General features: G+C 43.0%; 1 protein-coding gene across 2 annotated transcripts; it reads right to left on the bottom strand.

Annotated features, from left to right (window-relative positions):
* Nucleotides 1-9,643: 9,643 nt before the first annotated feature.
* mrps24 (mitochondrial ribosomal protein S24) lies at nucleotides 9,644-19,973 on the bottom strand. Of its 2 annotated transcripts, none has more exons than XM_063055295.1 (4): nucleotides 19,756-19,973; nucleotides 16,127-16,189; nucleotides 13,285-13,396; nucleotides 9,644-10,015 (listed from the first exon to the last, which is right to left on the bottom strand). In XM_063055295.1, the coding sequence occupies exons 1-4, from the start codon at nucleotides 19,792-19,794 to the stop codon at nucleotides 9,732-9,734; spliced, it is 498 nt and encodes a 165-aa protein (XP_062911365.1). In that variant the 5' UTR covers nucleotides 19,795-19,973; the 3' UTR covers nucleotides 9,644-9,731. The 2 variants fall into 2 exon arrangements, with proteins under 2 accessions (XP_062911365.1, XP_062911364.1); XM_063055294.1 differs by having other exon boundaries at nucleotides 19,750-19,968.
* Between the last annotated feature and the right edge of the window lie 1,006 nt (nucleotides 19,974-20,979).

Raw genomic sequence — 20,979 nt, 5'->3', positions numbered from 1 at the left:
ATTTAATAACTCCGGTCATACCAGTGCTCAGACTGATTCCCAGCATTCCCGATTATTCACTGTAACCCATCACCTTTCAAGCCACCCTGCTCAACTAGGGGTATCTTACAGTAGCCAGTTATCATACCCACCAGCATGTCTTTGGGATGTGGGTGAAAACTGTATCACTCAGGGGAAATGCAAACTTGACACCGACAGCACAAGAGGCTAGGCTGGAACCTGGATAGCAGGAACTGCGAGGTACTCCATTGTACTCCAAGTAACAAATCTATTCAACCATTATACTGGGTGACATTTTCTGAAAGTGCATTGTTTTGGTCATAGCAGAGCGATATTGAAGAAACAAAGTCTTTGAACTCAAAGACCTGAGGCAGTTCTGAACTGTTGGATTGCACCCAATGGAAGTGGTTGATACCTTCCCTTATTTTGATCTTGGGCGAAGTTCCCAATAAAGATGACATTTTTTGTATATTGACTGATGGGCCAGAATGATGGATGCAAGTGGTGTGCTCACCACACTGAAGTATTAGCACAGTCACCGTCTCGGGAAGCCTGGCTCAATGCACAGACTAATTCCATGTGAGCCTGGCATTGTCCATTCCATGTGGATCTTTTTGATGGTGCAAACAAGTAACTGAAGTGGTGAAGCCTTGAGTTGTTGTTCCATTTCAAATCGTGTTCTAATTGCTGAAGGTTGCCAGGAAAGTACAGGTAAGTTATAATACATATACTGTAATAAATCTCAAAGTGGTGCTCTTGATGGTCAGCACAGTGAGGCTGTGTAAATAGCCTGGATAACCAATCTGAATAGAAACCTTGCCACATGGAATACTTGCAGTGTTCATTCATTGGGATGTGGGCAACAGAGCTCCAATATTAAATCCTGGATGGCTATATGAAGAAGTCCTGATGAAGGGTCTTGAATTGAAACTTTGACTGTTTGTTTCCATCCATAGATGCTGTGTGACCCAGTGAGATCCTCAGTTTTGTGTGTTGCTCCAGATAGTTATATTCTGTGTATATTACTTTTTGCTAAGTTCAGAGAAGTGTCGTGGAGGGAATCCAGCTGCCAGGATCCCACTTTCAGAGTCCAATATGTTGATGCAATTACAAAGAAGTCACACCAGTGGCTCTATTTCATTCGGGGTTTGAGGAGATTTGGTACGCCGCCAAACACTAGCAAATTTCTATAGATGTACAGTGGAGAGCATTCTGACTGGTTGCATCACTGCCCAGTAAGGGGGCTCCAATGCACTGGACTGAAAGAAGCTGCAGAGGGTCTTAAGCTCAGCCAGTTCCTTCATGGGCACAATCCACCCCCCTACTGAGGACCTCTTCAAAAGGAGGGCCTCAAAGGTGGCATCCATCATTAAGGACCCTCACCATCTGGGACTTGCCCCCTTCTCATTACTGTCATGAGAACAGTCAATTAAAACAGTCAACCTTTTGCACCATTTATTTATTTGTTTGTTTATTGTTTGGCACTGCTGCCACAAAACAACAAATTTCATGACATATGTCCGTAAAAATGAACCTGGATTCCAGTGCCAGGATCCATCTTCGCAATCTTCGATGTTGATGGTCCTCTCAGGAACAGGTGTTATATAGATAAGGTTTCTGTGAGTAAGTTCTTGTGGAGAAGAAACCAGAGTCCTGTAAGTTTGACAATGATTATGAAAGCAGAAAATTACCATTAAGTTTTTTTTGACTGGGTTGACTAGCCTCCTATGGGATTTGTTGCTTCTGCCAGTTGGTGAACTTGCACCATTCTGGTGGCTACAGTGACCAGTATTTGGCATGGGTGTGCTGGAGTCCAAAGCCAAACTCTGGAAACCTCACATCATTCAGATTAAATCCTGGCCTTTTTGGTTGTTGATCAGATAAACCAAACATAAAACAGCACTAATGATGTAAAATTGTGGCAGTTCAAAGAATCAGCCCACCATCTCTTTCTCAGCAGTAATGTACACATTTTGGACACACAGCTCCTCACCTAGTCCCACACCCTGGCAATGGTGGAAGGGCAAATGCCTGCAAAGTAGCAGCAAAATGCAGGTAAGTGTGTAACTACCTTGCTCTTAGGATTGGAATCTTAAATTGCAAAAGTCCAAGTGTATGATAGAATTGGAAGGTTTACCTTTTATTTGTTACAAATGCAGGAGACCGGAGGAGAATTTGACTGAGATGGGCTAATGGTTTAGAAGACTGTGGTTATTTCATTGAGAGGAGATCCTGAATGCTATTTCCTCTGTGTGGTGAGTATAGGTAACAATGTCCAAGAATAAGAATTTGGCCATTTACAACTGAAAGATATTTCTTCTCTGAAATGGTCAATCTTGAAAATATCCTGCCCCTGAAAGAGGTATATAATAATAATAAATATGCTGAGTTCAGAATATTCAAATTTGAGATTGTTAAATTGTTGGATAATAGGGAACTGGCTATTACTGTCACACATCGCAAGAAACAGTGGAAAAACTTTGTTTTGTATGCCATCCAGGCAGTTTAAGTCATATACATCGATGTGTATGAAAGGAAACTAGAATGCAAAATAGTGTTACAGCTACAGAGAAACTGCAGTGCAGGTACACAGAAAAAGTACAAAAGCCATGATAGCCTGATGGCACGAACATCGACTTCTCTAACTTCCGCTAGGCCCCACCTCCCCCTCGTACCCCATCTGTTACTTATTTTTATGCACACATTCTTTTTCTCCCTCTGTCCCTCTGAATATACCTCTTGCCCATCCTCTGGGTCCCCCCCCCCCCGTCTTTCTTCCCGGACCTCCTGTCCCATGATCCTCTCATATCCCTTTTGCCTATCACCTGTCCAGCTCTCGGCTCTATCCCTCCCCCTCCTGTCTTCTCCTATCATTTTGGATCTCCCCCTCCCCCTCCAGCTTTCAAATCCCTTACTCACTCTTCCTTCAGTTAGTCCTGACGAAGGGTCTCGGCCTGAAACGTCGACTGCACCTCTTCCTACAGATGCTGCCTGGCCTGCTGCGTTCACCAGCAACTTTGATGTGTGTTTCAAGAGCCATGATCAAGATTGAGAGATCAAGTTCATCTTTATCATACGAGGTTCATTTCAGAGTCTTGTAGCAGTAGGATAGAAGTTGTCTTTGAGCTTGGTGAATAGTGTTCAAAGTAAATTTATTATCAAAGTACAAGCATGTCACCACATATAATCCAGAGATTAATTTTCTTGTGGGCATTTGCAATAAATCCAATAACCATAATAGAATCAATGAAAGACTGCACCAACAGGGAGGATCACCAGTGTGCAAAAGACAACATCTGTGCAAATACACTAAGAAAAGAAAAATAATAATAATAAACAAATAAATAAGAAATAAATACTGACAACATGAGATGAAGAGTCCTTGAAAGTGAGTCCATAGGTTGTTGGAACAGTTCAGTGACAGGGCAGGTGAGGTTATCTCCTCTGGTTCAAAACCTGATGGTTGAGGGCTAATAACTGTTCCTGAAGCTGGTGGTGGTGTGAGTCCTGACACTCCTGTACCAGTTTTCTGATGGCAGCAGTGAGAAGAGATCATGACTCAAGCTTTTGAATCTTCTGTCTGTTGGAAAGGGGGAAGAAAAGGGAATGACCAGGGTGGGAAGGCTCTTCGATTATGATGACAGTCATTGGAGGGGAGACTGAGCTGTGTAACTTGCAGTAATTGCCCCCCCCATTTACCATTCCCCATTCCTGTTTTCCCCCATGACCTTATCTCCTTACCTGCCCATCACCTTCCTTTAGTGCTCCTCCCCCTTTCTTCCATAGTCTTCTGTCCTTTCCTATCAGATTCCCCCTTCTCCAGCTTTATCTCTTCCACCAATCAACTTCCCAGCTCTTTACTTCACCCCTCCTCCTCCTCCTCCTCCTCCCAGTTTCACCTATCATCTACCACCTTGTACTACTTCCTTCTGTCCCCCACCTTCTTTCTCTGATTTCTCCTTTTTATTTTCAGTCCTGACGAAGGTTCACAGCCCGAAATCTCAACTGTTTACTCATTCCCATAGATGCTGCCTGGCTTCCCAACATTTTGTGTGCATTGCCAAGTTTATTCAGCCTCTTGTGATAGCACATGCCCTCTAAACCAGATAGTATCCTGGTAAACCTCTTCTACACCCACTCCAAAGCTGCTTCATCCTCCCTATAGGTAGACAACCAGAACTGTATGCAATACTGCAGATGTGGCCCGACCAGAGCTTTATGAAGTTGCAACATAACCTCTTGTCTTTTGAACTCAGTGCCTTGACTACTAAAAAACAAGCATTCCATAAGCCTCCTTAACCACCTTATTGACCCGAGTAGCCCCTTTCAAGGATCTATGAACTTGGATCCCACGATCTCTCTGCTTAGCAATAGAGCTAAGGAGCTAGGAATTTTCAAGGCTGAAATGATGAGAATTTTTAAGCAAGCTTTCAGTGTCGTGTCAAGTCAAGTTTATTGTCATTTCGACCATAAACTGCTGGTACAGTACACAGTAAAAATGAAACAACGTTCCTCCAGGACCCTGGTGCTACATGAAACAACACAAAACTACACTAGACTATGTGAGACAGCACAAGGCTACACTAGGACTACATAATAAAACATAAAAACTGCACTAGACTACAGACCTGCACAGGACTACATAAAGTGCACAAGTGAAATGTGGATTGGGTGGGAAAGTGAATGAGGTACAAGATTAGCCTTCATCACAATGGTCGAGGATGTTCCAAGGGTGATAAGTCTTATGTTATAGTCATGGAATCGGGTCCTACAGCACAACCTCTCCATGACAACTGCGTTTTCTGCCAAGCTAGTCCCATTTGTCTGTATTTGGCACATGGCCTCTAAACCTCTCCTATCCATGCATATAATTTATTCCAAATACACACCACCCTTTGTGTGAAGGAGCTGCCCCTGAAGATATTATAAAATCTTGTGTCTGATCTTAAACCTATGCCCTTTTGTTTTTAGCACACCCTTCCTGGGAAAAATGTTACCCTATCTCTGCCCCTCATGATCTTGTATACCTCCATTGGGTCACCCCTCAATCTGCTATCTTCCAGGGAATAAAGTCCAATCTACAGAACCTCTCCTTGCAACTCAGGGTTCCCCAAGTCTAGGCAGTGTATTGGCAAATCTTCTGTGCACTCTTTCTAGTTTATTAACAATGATCCTATAACAGTGTGACCAAAACTCTACACAATACTTCAAGTGCAGCCTCACTAATGTCTTGTATAACAGCAACATAATTTCCCAACTCCTAAACTTAGTGCTGGACTGATTTTGCTAAATGTTCCTTTACCACTGTCTTACCTGTGATGCTGTTTCCAGTGAACTCTGCACTTGGACCCTTTCCGTTCCACTCACCAGGGCCCTACTAATCACTGTACAAGTCCTACCCTGGTTTGATCTCCCAAAATGTGGCACTTCACATTTATCTGGCTGAGAGTCATTTGCCCATCCCAGCCCTCATACCTAGCTAACCAACCCCACCCCCTGCATATTTTCATAACCTTCTACACTAACTACACCACCTATTTTAGTATAATCTGCAAATTTACTAACCATGCCTTGTACATTTGCATGCACATCATATATTTAAGTTGTAACTAAGGTCCCAGCACCGACCCCTGAGGCACACCATGAAACACAGGCCTCAAGTCCAAGAAACAAACCTCAACCCATCACCCTTTGCTTCCTACCACTGAATCAATCAAAAATCTGATCTGCTATCTCCCCTCGATGCCATACAATCCAGCATTTAAGACTAGCTTCCATGAGCGAGCTTCTCAAAGGCCTTGATCAAAAGCATATAGACAACATCCACTGCCCGACCTCATCTACATGTTGGATTATCTCTTCAAAGAACTCCAAGAGAATTGTAGGAGATGATTTCCCATTCACACAGCTGTGCTGACTCCCAAATCAGACCCTCTCAATCCAAATGTTGATGGATCCTGTCCCCAAGAATCCCTCCGGCAATTTATCTGCCGCTGGTGTCAAACTCACTGCTCTATAGTTTCCTGGTGTGTTTTGCTGCCATCTTTAAATGGTATCACATTGGCCACCCTTCGGCCATACCTACGGTCAAGAAGGAGTAAATATCTTTGAAAGGATTTGTACTCTAATCACAATTAGATTAGGTAAGGGAATGTGTTTTGAAGTGAGCTGAATGGTAAAGATGAAGAGTACTGAGTATTTAAGGGTGGGTGGGTGCGTGCGTGTGTGTGTGGAAAAAATAAAAACCAGGCTGAGAGCAGAATAAAGAATATTAGCATTCAGAATACAGACAAGAAAAAATCTGCAAGTGTTGGAACTCCAAGTACACACACAAAAGGCTGGAGGAACTCAGCAGGCCAGCATCTTTGGAAAAGAGTACAGTCAACATTCAGCACGAATGGAGAAAAAAAGATGGAGTCAGGGTTTGGGAGGGGGGTGGAGGAAGGGAGAAACACAAGGTGATAGGTTAAACTGGGAGGAGGGAGGGTGAAGTAACGAGTTGAGAAGTTGATTGGTGAAAGAGATACAGGGTTGGAGAAGGGGGAAGCTAGCGGGAGAGGACAGAAGGCCATGGAAGAAAGAAAAAGAGGGAGGCAATGGGTAGGCAAGGAAATGAGGTGAGAAAGCAGAAAATAGTTTGTTTCTCTGCTGTTTTATTAGACTGGGTCTAAATTTTCAAGAAGAAATCTAAAGTCTTAATGGATCTACATGATATAAGGGTTCAAGTTTAGAATCTGGTGCAATGAGGTCATGAGACAATGTTGGGAATGAAGGAGTTGTTCAAAGTAAATTTATTATCAAACTACATATAGGTCACTATACACGTCCCTGAGATTCATTTTCTTGCGGGCATACTCAGCAAATCCAAGAACCATAATAGAATCAATGAAAGACTATCCAACAGGGCAAATGTGCAAAAGACAACAAAAAGCAAATATGAAAGAATAAATAAATAAATAAATAAATAAGCAATAACTATCGAGATCATGAGATGAAGATTCACCTCATGAATCATGAAGAGATTGAAGAAATGGAGAGCAAATTCGCTTTCCAACATGATAGGGAAAATTTCAAGGGATGTGGCCAAATGCTGGACATTTTCATGATGTAATTGACAATAGATGCCAGGTAGAAACTAAAGTTTGAAACTTGTTAGGCTTCAATGATATGCAACCCATTTATCCAGGTACTTAAATAGGCAAGGAATAGGAGGATACAGACCTGATCCAGGCAGATAGGTTTGGTGTAGGTATGCAAAAAGCCTGCTTCTGTGCTGTACAAATGACACTATAACTCCAGAACCAGAAAGGCTGTTGATTGTGAAGATCAGCTTGACTCCAGGCATTCTGTGACATTATATGAGGTATTACTAATACAAATCTTCCATGGACTTTCTCGAGCTGCAGTCACCTGATCTTGGCAAAGACAATTTTTACCCGGCTCTTATAAGACAATTGACTCTTGACCTCACAATCTACCTCGTTAAGGCCTTGCATCTTGTCTGCCTGTAGTGCACTTTCTGTGTAACTGTAATACTTTATTTTGCACTATGTTTTCCCTGTACTACCTTGATGGACTGGTGTGAAGAATTTATCCGTATGGATGACTTGCGTACTTAAAAAATGAAGCGGGGGGGGGGATCCCATTGAAAGGCCTAGAGTCCATGTGGAGAGGACATTTCCTATAACGGGTTGGTCTAGGACCAGAGGGCACAGTCTGAGAATAAAAGGATGTCCCTTTACAACAGAGATCAGAAGCAATTTATTTAGCCAGATGGTGGTGAATCTGTGGAGTTCATTGTATAGATGAAAGATAGAGCTAGGATGCCTAAGATTTTTGCACAGTACTGTATTAGTCAACGTGGATGGTGAGTAAATCTAGTGGGAACAAAGAATGTTGAGAATGGCAGGGTGGGGGGGGTGAGGAGAGGCATAGAAGAAGTGTGAGACAGGTGGCAAAGAAGGACTGCTAGGGGTGGGGTGGTATGGGTGTAGCCACGCCCAGCCCTGAGACTCCAGGCAAGGTCTTCTGATTCCAAACAATCATAGAAACATAGAAAGCCTACAGCACAATACAGGCCCTTCAGCCCACAAAGCTGTGCCTAACATGTCCTTACCTTAGAACTACCTAGGCTTACCCATAGCCCTCTATTTTTCTGAGCTCCATGTACCTATCCAGGAGTCTCTTAGAAGACCCTATCAATTCCACCTCCACCACCACCAGCAGCCCATTCCAAGCACTCACCACTCTCTGCGTGTAAAAAAAAACCTTACCCCCGAGATCTCCTCTGTACCTACTTCCAAGCACCTTAAAACTATTCTCACAACACGGTGGAGGAACTCAGCCGGTCAGGCAGCATCCATGGAAACGATGTCAACGTTTCATAAAACTCCTCGCATTAAAATAGACATATCTCAAACCATCGGGCTGAGTGTGTCCCGTCTCTATCACCTGCCTATCCTCCCTTACAGAATGTCTCTCTGGTGCTTCCTGCCTCTTCCCCTCTCCTTTCCCCTTTTCCCACTCTCAGTCCACAATAAAGACCCATATCAGAATCAGGTGTATCATCACTCACATATGTCATGAAATTTGTTTTTTTTTTGCAGCAATACAGTGCGATACAATATCACTACAGTCCTGTGCAAATGTCTTGGGCACCCTATCTATATTATGTGCCTAAGACTTTGGCACAGTACAGTACGTGACAACAATAAACTCATTTAACAATTTACTGAGTTTAAAACCATGTGTTCTAGCTTTGTTTCAGATTGTAGGGATATGAAAAGTAGTAGAAAATTGTGGGGCCAAATAATCAGGAAGAACTTTACCTTCTAACCTAACCTAAAACACCTATTTGTTTAGTGCCTTAATGTAGCAAAGTCATTCCAAAGCACATCACAGGGCATGTACCAACCCTGAACCAAGTGTGGAGATGATGTACTGTACACCATGGAGTCAGAGTTACACAGCACAGAAACCGGCTCCTTCCACCGTACTTGTCCATGCTGGCCGAGGAGCCTCTCTGAGCTAGACCCTGTTGCCTGTGTTTGACCACATCACTAAAACCTATTTCCTATTCTATATATCTGTCCCAATGTCTTTTAAGTGTTATAATTTTACCTGTTTCCACCACTTACTCCAGCAGCCCACTCCGTACACTGTACACTCTATGTGGGAGAGAAACTTGCTTCACCGTTCCCCTTTAAATGTTTCTCCTCTCACCTTACACCTGTGCCCTCTAGGTTTGGACCCCCCCTGCCTGGGTGGGGAGGAACACTGTGATCATTCATATGCTAGGCCCCTCATCATTTTATAAACCTGTAAGGTCAGCCTCCCTCCCTCCAGGGAAAATATTCCCAGACTCTCTAATCTCTCCAAGCCCTCTAGTCCTGGCAACATCCTTGAGAGGGGGAGGGGGAGGGAGAATGACAATTAAACTTGAACTTGTGGTGTTGTAGTCATGAATATAGAATAGCTCTGAGAAGGCAACTAAAAGCCAGAAGTTGGATAAGGTACTGAAGCTGTGTGGGTGCACAGCCATGCAGAAAGTGAAATGCATAGCTGGAATTTTGTTGTATATAAAGTACTTTGCAGTTTTTAGGCTGCATAAAAATTTCATCTCAAATAATTGCAACGCTTTAGGACCCACAAGTAGAGCAAATGTTTATTTAAAATAAATCAGGTTCTACCACTCATTCAATATCCAGGGAGTATCGCTCCTTTACAGACTGTCAGATATACTTATACACGACTTTCTTATCCACTGTCTGCACTTCCATCTTGACTGGACATTTATACAGGTAGGAGAGTAGTGTCTCTGTATAGCCTATTAGAAAATAAAACTTCTGTGGAGGAAGTTTCTGAATGAAGACGGCACAGATAACAATGGTATTTGCTCTTCTCTTCAATACAATCTCATTGGCGAGACATCTATGAAATGTGCCATAAATAAACTTGCGGATGAAAACATCTTCGATTGTGCGATCTGCAGCTCCCTCTTCACCATCCAGATTGCCTGAAAGTATTAAAGATGTTTTTTTTTAACTGTGTGCTGCACTGACTTATTGTGGAGAGCGCTCAACAGCACCACCTTCAGACAGGCAAACTGCCATAGCTCAGCTAGTCTGTTGTTAGATCTACAAGATATTAGCAGAATCATATAGTACAACACAAACGATCCCTTTGGCCCATCTAGTAATATACTGGCCTGGTCTTCTATCTAGTTCCATTGCCTGACCTGAATCACAGGGAAAGGCTGAATAAGTTAGAACTTTATTCCCTGGAGTGCAGGCGAATGACGGAAGATCTTTGAGGAAATCAAAGTTGAGGTGAATTCATGCAGTCTTTTTTTCCCTCAGGTTGGGTGAGCCTAGAACTAGCTCTTTGAAAACAGAATAATAGAGCAGATTAAATAACATTTAAGAATAATTCATTCATGTGCTAATGTGCAATTAGTTTCCAAACTATTTTTTTCCAATGGGAAAACACTTAAAAGATACTTCATTAATCTTAATTGCGGTATATTTCTAAAGGGAGAAAAAGACTCTAAAATGGGGTTTCCCAGCGTTTATGCCATGGAATCCCTACCATTTCTGATGGGTCTATGGACCCCATATTGCAAACCCTGCTCTAACAGGAGGATACACCAACCCTGAGTTGTATTTAATCCAAAGAGAATTTTAACAATGCTTTACATGGTAGGTTGGTCCAGAAAGTTTCTTGAGGTGTGTTAGCAAGATGAATCCAAAGTTGGCTGGGTCATGCATGGCAGAATGGTGAATGGGTGTTTTTATCGACCTGAAATCTGTCACGAGTGGTGTGTTGCAGGGATCAGGGATCAAACGACTGCTGTCGTTTGTTACATCGATTAATAACTTGGTAGGTCACCAGATTAATGTTTCAGATGACACAGAAACTGGAATCGTAGATAGCAGAAAAGGTTCTCCAAGGAAACAGGACACATAGTCCAGCTGGAAAATTAGACAGATGATGGAAATTAGAATTTACTCCAAGAAAAAATGAGGAAATGTACTTTGGGAGGTTAAATTCTGGTAGACATAGGGAGTAAATCTTGGGACCTTTGGAGTTCTGATGTAGAAAGAGACCTTGCAGTGCAAGTCCACAGTTCCCTTAAAATAGAGGCACAGACGGTCAGGTTAGTGGAAATAGAGGCCTCAGGCATGCTTGCCTCCATGTGACATGAGTTGGTTCAACATGTTACAGCTGTACAAATCATTGGTTAGACCACACTTAAAAGAGAACTGCATACAGTTCTGATCAAGGCTACAAGAGTAGCAATGAAAAATGGAGAAGAGATCAATCAGGATGTTGTCTGGAATAGAAGGATGTAATTGTAAAGGAGAGATTGGAGAGGCTCTGTTTATTCTCTTTAGAACACAGGTGGTTGAGTTGGGACTGTATAAAATTGAGCATCGACCCTTTCCTAGGACAGGAGATTCTGGAACAGATTCACGGCGAGAAGGGGAAATTTAGGTCTGAGAGGTAACTTTTTTTCAGAGGGTGCTGAATAGCTGCCAGTGGAGGTGTAGCAGCAGAAACAGTGTTTAAAATGAGTTTAGACGGGAACTGAAGATGGTAAAGTGAAGAATGAGACAGGCCTAATACAGGCAAATGAGATCATCACAGAATAGTATCACAGTGAGATAGGAGGGTCTGTATGATTTGATGAAAGGGCACACCGTGTTGCACGTTAGCTGCAGAAGGATGTAATTTTAAATGATCCCTAGCTGGGTTCTAAATTCTAAGAGGGAAGAGGCAGTTTGAGAGTTAATTTGCAAATAGATACAAGAGAAGACAAAGTAAACATTGGTCCATTAGGAGGGAATGGGAAATTGAGAAATAGCAGATTCTAATCGCATGGGATCTGTTTTCACCATAGATACACCAGAAACACCCCGGTAGTGATAGGTAAAAGTGTTACAGGGAGGGAGAAACTTATAAGCGATCACAGGAGACAAAGTAGCAGGCAAACTTGTGGGCTAAACGCTAGCAAGTTGCTGGATCTGGTAGGCTGTATCGTAGCACCTTTGAGATTACTGTAGATTTAATAACTGGGTTGTACGGGTGGATAAAGAAGACACACTTGTAGTGGGGTTTGGATTTCGAGAGGGCGTTCAATAAGGTACCACAAAAATTACTCCACGTTAGTTTGTAAGGGTTTGGAAATAGTTAATGGGAAAAAAGTTGGAATAGATGGGTTATTTTCATATTAGCAGTAATTAGTTATGTGCCACAGGGATCAGTGCTGGCCCTCAACTAATTAAAACCGTTATTAATGACTTGGATGAAGGGAATAAGTGTACAGGAGTCAAATTTGCTAATGTGAGTGGGAAAGTTTGAGTAGGCTAAATCTGAACTCTGAAGTTTATCAAGAATTAGGGGCACGATCTTGGCAACGAGGAGGGAGTGTGGTTAAGGCTTTTCTCTTCGGAGCAGAAAAGGATGAGAGGTGTGTAAGACGATAAGCCAGCTCTTTTTTTCCAGGAATGGCTAATATGAGCGGGCATAATTTTGAGCTGGTTGGAAGAATGTATGGGGGGCGGGGGGATGTTGGAGGTAAGTGTTTTTTGTTTTTATACAGAATGGTGGGTGCATGGAATGCACTGCCAACTGTTAGTAGAGGCAGATCCATTAGGGACATTTAAGAAGCTCTTAGATAGGCACATGGATGATAGAAAAATGGAGGAGTATGCGGGAAGCAAGCGTCAAGATTGAACTTGGAGTAGGTTAAAAGGTCAGCACAATACAAGGGCCGAAGGGCCTGTACTATTCTGTGTTCTATGAATTTCTTATCTGAAACCTGTCAATGAACATATTCAAATGAAGACTGAGAGACACTTTAACTATTCAGGATCAAGAGAGGAGCAGGAAAAGAGTGGCCGAGGCCAAGGTTGTATCACAAATGAGAAAATCTGAAGATGCTGAAAATCTAAGCCACACGCACAAAATGCTGGAGCAACACAGGCAGTGGGTCTCAGCCCGAAACGTCGACTGTACTCTTTTCCATTGATGCTGCCTGGCCTGCTGAGTTCCTCCAGCATTTTGTGTGTGTGTTGCCAAGATTATATCAATCATTCTGTTACTGAATGGCAGAGCAGGTTCTAGAGACTGAATGGCCTGCTTCTATTTCTCATCTTTATTGGGAAGTTTATAAAAACCTTTTTGCATGTTGCATTTCTTTGAGTTTCTTTAATTGTTTTTAAAAGGATTTTTAGTGCTCAAGAGCACACAGTGTGCAATAAAAGAAAGTTACAGGTCACTTACTTGTGTGCTGGGACAGCCAGCCTTTCCTGTGAGCGATGTAGTGAGGTGGATACGCCTGCTCGTAGGTAACTGGTTTATCACCTTTGGCAACTCGAATGCGGGCTGCTCGGTTCTACAAACAGGAGTCTGTTTTAGTATCTATTTCTTGTAACACTGTGACGCAGCTGAGAAACTTTACACCCTCTCCTCAAAATGAGGTGATGCAGCACGACCCTTGCTAATAAAACAAGTCAAAAATCAACAGTCTATAGTTAGTCAGCATGCATCACTAAGGCTGACTTATGTACATACGCCACAGGGGCTGGAAGTCAAAGAGGCAGGTTTTGCCATGGGCCGGAACTGTAGTTGAGGGTCTAGGCAAGATTGAGAAAAGCTACCAAGTATTCTACATTGGGATTTAAGAAGTCACCCGATTATGATTCAGGGGAAAAAGAAATGGACCGTGCTGAGTTATTTATTTTCCAAATATATAGAAGGAGACCGGTGAACTGGCATTAACATAAATAAGGTGATGTATGCTTTCTGCTGTTGTTCGGGCTAGCCTGGAATTGATACTTTAGCTGCTGAACTGGAGCAGTGGTGGGAGAAACAAGTTCTGCAATCCTGAACAGGGAAGTCTATGACACCAAGCTGTAGCTGAATATTACATACAGAAATGACTGATACCTTAGCCATTGAACACATTACTTGGATAGTGATAGAATCATAGTCGTAGAAATGTTCAGCCCATCCAGTCCGCACAGAACCATTCAAACCGCCTGCTCCCATTGACCCACACCGGGACTGTAGCCCTCCGTATCCCTACTATCCATGTACCTATCCAAACTTCTCTTAAATGTCGAAATCAAACTCGCAGCACCATTTGTGCTGGCAGCTCGTTCCAAACTCTCACAACACTCTGCGTGAAGGAGTTTCCCTTCATTTTACCCTCAAGCTTTTACCTTTCACCCACAACCATGAACTTTGACTATAGTCCCATCCAACCTCGTTAGGAAAAATCCTGCTTGGAATTACCCTGTCTATACCCCTCATTACCCTATATATATCTCTATCGAATCTCCTCTCAATCTTCTACATTCCAAAGAATAAAGTCTTAACCTATTCAATCTTTCCTTATAGCTCAGATCCTCCAACACCCAGCAACATTATTGTAAATTTTCTCTGTACTCTTTCAACCTATTTACATCTTTCCTGTGGGTAGGTGACCTAACCAACACAGAATACTCCAAATTAGGTCTCACCAATGTCTTCTACAACTTCAACATAACATCCCATCTCCTGTACTCAATACTTTGATTTATGAAGGCCAATGTGCCAAAAACTTTCTTTACCACCCTCTCTACCTGTGACCCCACTTTCAATGAATTATGGACCTGTATTGCCAGATCCCTTTGTTCCACTGCACTCCTCAGTACCCTACCGTTCACTGTGTAAGACCTACTCTGGTTGGTCCTACCAAAGTGCAACACCTCTCACTTGACCGCATTAAATTCCATCTCCCATTTTTCAGCCCCCTTTTCCAGCTGGTCCAGATACTGCTGCAAGCCATGATAACTTCTCAATGTCCACTACACCCCCAATTCTGTAAATTTGCTGATCCAGTTAATGATATTATCATCCAGATCATTGATATAGATGACAAACAACAACGAACCCAGCACTGATCCCTATAGCATTCTGTTAGTCACAGGTCTCCAGCCAGAAGGGCAGCCATTTACTACCACACTTTGGCTTCTCCTCAAAGCTGATATCTAATCCAAATTACTGCCTCATCTGGAATGCAAGGGACAGAACCTTCTTGACCAGCCTCCCATGGGGGACCTTGTCAAATGTCTTACTAAAGTCCTTGAAGACAACATCCACTGCCTTGCCTTCGTCAACTCTCATGGTAACTTCCTCACAAAACTCTATAAAATTGGTTAGGCATGACCTATCATGCACAAAGCCATGCTGATTATCCTTAACCAGTCCAAGTTTATCCAAATAACTTGCATCCGGTCCCTCAGAATACCTTCCAAGAACTTTCCCACTACTGATATCAGGTTCACCAGCCTATGATTTCCTGGTTTATTTGCAGAGCCTTTTTTTAAACAGCAGGACAACATTGGCTATCGTCCAATGCTCAGGTACCTCACCTGTTGCTAAGGATGAGTTAAATGTCTCTGCCAGGGCCCTGGCACTTTCTGCACTTGCCTCGTGCGGGGTCCGAGGGAACACCCTGGGGATTTATTTCCCCTAATTTGCCTCAGAACAGCAAACACCACCTCCTCTGTAATTTGTACAAGGTCCATGAAGTTGATACTGCTGCGCCTCACTTCTATAGACTCTCAATTTATAACATGCCAGATGATTAATTTTAAAAATGAGAATCAGAATCGGAGTTTGGTTAATTTTGCCAACAGTAATTTCTAGGCTGCAAACTGACAACGGGTCATATTTTGAAATTTAGGGCTCTGAATCAAAAATCACGGAGGCCATTCATCTCATCATATCCATCCTAGCTCACTTGAGCTGTATGATTTAGTTTCCCACCACAGCCTGTTACCTGCACAGAGTGAATTCTTCAGGGTTTTGTGGAGATGTTCAGGCAGTGTGTTTGTTATATTGATAACTGTTGAGAAATTGTCAACTTCTCTAGTTCTTTAGCTGATTATTCTTAAATATGACCTCTAGTCAGTTACCTTTCTATTTCATTCCAAATCGCCCCATCGCTTCCATACAAAAAAAACCCTCACCGGTTAAAAATGTATCAAGCTACTTTTAGGTTGATGGGTTAATTCTGGTCAATCTCTGGAGAAGATGGCAGATTGGTTATAAATACTTGATAATGCTTTTTCTTTACCTTTAAACATGATGCTGTTGTCTGAATATTTCTCTTCCAAATGTATTGCCAAAGTGACACAACCTGTAATTCATGGGTACAGTGACTATTTTACATCAATATATTGCACATACTTAAACCACATTAGCTTCAAATCCATTTTTCATTATATATAGCAACACTGTGTCTTAAACCCACAATTTAAATATCTCCTATACAGATTTTATTTATTAATATTTACTAAAATACACAATTAATGATAGATCTGATAGAGATTTATAAGATTATGAGCAGTACAGATAGAACAGACAGACAGTATCTTTTTCCCAGGGTTGAAATGTCTAATATCAGAGGGCATGCATTTGAGGTGAGAGGAGGTAAGGTCAAAGGAGCTGTGAGGGGTAAGTTTTTTTTACACAGAGTGGTGGATGCCTGGACTGATGGCAGAGGCAGAAAAATTGGGGACTTTTATTAATGTTTAGATAGGCACACGAGAAAGAGTATGGACGTTATCCATATATCCAAAAGATTAGGTAAGTTAGCCATTTGATTGCTAACTTAATTGGTTCGTCACAACTTGATGGGCCGAAGGGCCTGTTCCTGTAGGGTACTGTTCTATGTAACTGGCAGCAAAGGAGAGGATCACTTTGTAGAATCATAGAGCCTCAGCCTGATTCGTACAGGACCTGGCCCATGCTGCAGCTGCTGGTGCTTTGAAAGAGCTGCCTGACCCCCTTTCACCCTGGTATTACATATGATTTGTTTATCCAATAAACATCCTCCAGGAAGTGTATTCTGGACCATATCAGCTCACCAGGTTTCTAAACAAAGGCTCTCCTCCCCTTGGACTTCCTACCTCTGGAACCGCTCTGTTCTTACATATTCCACCAAAGCTATATCATGATAGTTCAACACTTCTTTACCTTTTCTGTTCCAAGGAGAACAGACCAAATTCCTCAGATTCCAGAGTTATTCCTCCTCCCAGTAATGACTATTGATTAAAATAAAAAGTGTTGTTCTTGTGAGCTACAACCCCGTCTAAACTGTTTGGAAAACGCAAACAACAGGAATTCTGCAGATGCTGGAAATTCAAGCAACACACATCAAAGTTGCTGGTGAACGCAGCAGGCCAGGCAGCATCTCTAGGAAGAGGTACAGTCAACGTTTCAGGCCGAGACCCTTCGTCAGGATCTCGGATCTAGAGATGCTGCCTGGCCTGCTGCGTTCACCAGCAACTTTGATGTGTGCTACCTAAACTGTATGGAGACTCTTTGGGAGGAAAGCCACGCATGGTGAAAACATACAAACTCCTTATAGATGGCACCGGAAGTGAACCCCAAACTCTGGAATGCTTGAGAAGTAATACCACCGTGCTAATCACCATGCTACCGCAGTGCCTCTGAAATACATCCACGGTTATGCACAAAGACCATATCTTTTTAAGAACAGCTTCGCCATGTCCCTCCCTGATTATGAGTGGCATCAGATGAACAACAGAACAAAAATGTGCCAGAGTTTCAAAAAGGAGGGAAAGACAGACAGCTCGTAAAAGGTGGTTTAGCTTTGGCCATTGTTAAATCATTGGAAACTATTTAGTGTACATTTTGAACCTTTTCGTAGTGCAGTTTGATTGTGTAGGAACACAGGAAGCTGCACAAAATAGTACACTTTCTTCCTTCATCAGTGGTAGTGTCTACCTCAATGAGGCATCATCTATCATCAAAGCAAGGATGTAATGTTGGGACTTTATAAAGCACTGGTGAGGACTCACTTGGAATATTGTGAGCAATTTTGGGCTGAAACTGGAGAGGGTTCCAGTGAGGTTCACAAAAAGGTTCCAGGATTAAACAGCTTGTCATGTGAAGAGTGTTCGATGGCTCTGCGCAGTATTCACTAGAATTCAGAAGAATGAGGGGTGACCTCATTGTAACCTATCAAATGATGAAAGGCCTTGATAGAATGGATGTGGAAAGGATATTTCCTATGGTTGGGAGAGTCTAAAGACCAGAGGACACGGCCTCAAAATAGAAGGACGTCCTTTTAGAATGGAGGAGGAGGACTTCTAGCCAGAGGGCAGTGAATCTGTGGAATTTGTTGCCACAGGCAGCTGTGGAGGCCAAGTCTTTATGTATATTTAAGGCAGATAATGATAGATTCTTGATTAGTCAAGGCATGAAGGGCTATGGGGGGAAGACAGGAGATTGGGGCTGAGAGGAAAAATGGATCAGCCATGATGAAATGGCAGTGCTGATCTGCCTCTCTACCAGAGGACTTTAGGTTCAGACCCAGGGAATAACTGTCAAACACAGTTTACTTAAAATTACATCCTATTTACTAGCAAGCTTGTGTCGCTCAGTTGATCTACACAGCCCCGCTCATAGCGCTTGGGAAAATCTGCAAATCAAGTGAGCGCTGAGTACTGTCTGGGGCTGCTGTTAAACATTCGTTATCACATACATACTCTGATAAGGGTACACAGAGCAGCTTTCTCGTGCAACAAACACTCCTTTGTTCTTTAGTTACCTTTGCAACATTATTAGCCAAGCTGCAAATAAGTCAGCCCTTTTAATTCTGCATATAGTTCCTCAGCGGAGCAGACTTGGCTGGGCTAAATGGCCTAACACCTTATTGTCTTAGCATCTGGGCAATGCCATCTTCTTGTAGCTACCATTAGGCAGGAAGTATAGAAGCCTTAAGTCCCACACCATGGCGTCATGAGGATGAAGAACAGCTACTTCCCTTCAATCATTTCTTCTTTAACCAATCCGAAAATCCCTAATCACTACCTCAGTGCAGCAACACCATGACCACTTTGAGCACTCTGCAGTAACAAAGCCCTTTATTTGTTTTCTGCTCTTTCTTGTAGAATTTTTTTTGTTGATAATGTTGTGCATGTGATGTCAAGTATCTGCGCTGCTGCTGCCAATAAGCTTTTCATCGTACCTGTGCATATAATAATCATTTTTACACTGAGGACAAAGGAATGACTGAAGAGTGTCAGAGCCTAACGGCTCACAACGTCCGAGTGAACGGTTGCATTTGGTGTATCGCATTCTACTATAGTTGCTACATTATAGGAAATACCTTGGGAAGAGTGTAGCAGAGATTTACCAGCGTACTGCCTGGAGTAGAGTGCGCGTGCTTAAGGAGAGGCTGGAAAAACCTGTGTTGTTTACTCTAGAGAGCCTAAGGGGAATCTTGATAAATTTATAACATTATGAGAAGCATAAATAGACAGCCAATATCTCTTTTCCAGGGTTAAAAGAGTAGGGGGATGCATTTAGGGCGAGAAGGGAAAAGTTCAAAAGTGATGTGCGGGGAAGGTTTTATTTACACAGAGGTCAATGCGCTGCCAAGGATGGTGGTGGAGGCAAATACGATAGTGGCTCTGAGATAGGCACATGAATGGCAGCGGATGTAAGGATATGAACAGAGTAGACAGAAGAGATTGGTTTCGTTAGGCATCTAATTACTTGTTTGATCAGTTCAGGTGGACATCCTGTTCGTGTTTTCTGTGATTTGTAAACAAGGTTTTTGATGAGATTTCACAGGTAAACTGATGTAAAGGAAGCACCAGAGCCCCACACAAATACAGACAAACATACACGGACGCAGCTGACAAAGGGCAGGAGGCAAACTCTTACATTTACCGTCGCACTGCAGCTCCGGGCCGCAACGGGCGCCGCCATGATGGGTCCGCGCAGGATTATGGGGGTGGAGTAATTGAAATCGCGATGTTCTCAGTCCAGACGCGTATTTATTTTACATTAAGGATAATTGACAGAAGATGAATTATTTACATAATCCCGTTTTGAATGAAACGATTTAGCAGCTAATGGTAATTGCTCACGTAGTAGAAGTTGGGCGGGGGGTGCGATTAGACGCATGCGCATTCCGGATTAAAGTGACGCGCATGCTCGACCGGGCCCGGGGTGCGAGTTGTGCGCATGCTCAGCCGGGAGTTGTAGCGTCGCCGAGACGCCGGGGGATTTAATGTGAGTCCGGGATGAGTCTGACCTCGGGGCGCCTGGTGATCGGAACGGACAGGGTGGGCCGAAAGGCCTGAGCTGCGACGCTCCGGGTGTGGCTGAAAAGGGGCTCGGAGTGAAGGATCACCGCCGGACAGCGAGGCGCAATGTTGCTCCCTGGAGTATGTGGGTGGTCAGGGGAGGAGGGCTGGTAGGGTGAGGGGTTGTGCCGTAGTTGTGGGTTGGCGGCAGACGATATAGATTGGTGAGGAAGGGGAGAAGGGAGAGACCTCTGTAAAGGCAGACGGTAAATAGAAAGGGAGAAGGTTGGAGCAGGTCTCGGAGTGTTTGTATTTCTCTGTGAGCCAGAAATAGATCAGAATCAGAACCTGGTTTAATATCGCAGGCATATGTCGTGAAAAATGTTGTTTTGCGGCGGCAGCATATTGCAGTACATAATAATAGAAACTATATTACCATTAGAAACACACGTGTAATATAATTAAATTAAACTACTGTAAACAGAGGGGAAAAGGTGAATGGGTTCATTGTCCATTCAGAAATCTGATGGCGGTGGGGAAGCAGCCAAGACGTTGGATGTGTGTTTTCAGATTCCTGTACCTCCTTGATGGTAGCAATGAGAACAGGGCATGTCCTGGGTGCTTAATGATGGATGCCTCCTTTTTGAGGTATCACTTTTTGAAGATATCTTTGATACTGGGGCGGGGGGGGGGCAGTGGCCATGATTAAGCTGAATTTATAACTTTGTACAACTCTTTCCATCTTGTGCAGTGAGGAAACCAGTTGGAATGCTGTCTATGGTACTTCTGTAGGAATTTGTGAGAGTCTTTGGTGACATACCAAGTTCTCTCAAACTCTGAATTAAATATAGCGGCTGTCATGCCT

Source organism: Mobula hypostoma, chromosome 8 (assembly GCF_963921235.1).
Source record: "Mobula hypostoma chromosome 8, sMobHyp1.1, whole genome shotgun sequence".
NCBI lineage: Eukaryota > Metazoa > Chordata > Chondrichthyes > Myliobatiformes > Myliobatidae > Mobula > Mobula hypostoma.
The sequence above is the reverse complement of the archived record's forward strand: the minus strand, read 5'-3'. Positions and strand labels throughout refer to the sequence as shown.

What these genes read in the sequence shown, in the direction of transcription:
- mrps24 (XM_063055294.1), bottom strand. Translation starts at nt 19,794, where the DNA reads ATGGCGGCGCCCGTTGCGGCCCGGAGCTGCAGTGCGACGGTAAAT. An exon ending in GCTGCAGTGCGACGGTAAAT is followed by an intron (nt 16,190 to 19,749) that starts GTAAGAGTTTGC and finishes CATGAATTACAG; the next exon opens with GTTGTGTCACTTTGGCAATA. An exon ending in CTGGCTGTCCCAGCACACAA is followed by an intron (nt 10,016 to 13,284) that starts GTAAGTGACCTG and finishes TAATACTTTCAG; the next exon opens with GCAATCTGGATGGTGAAGAG.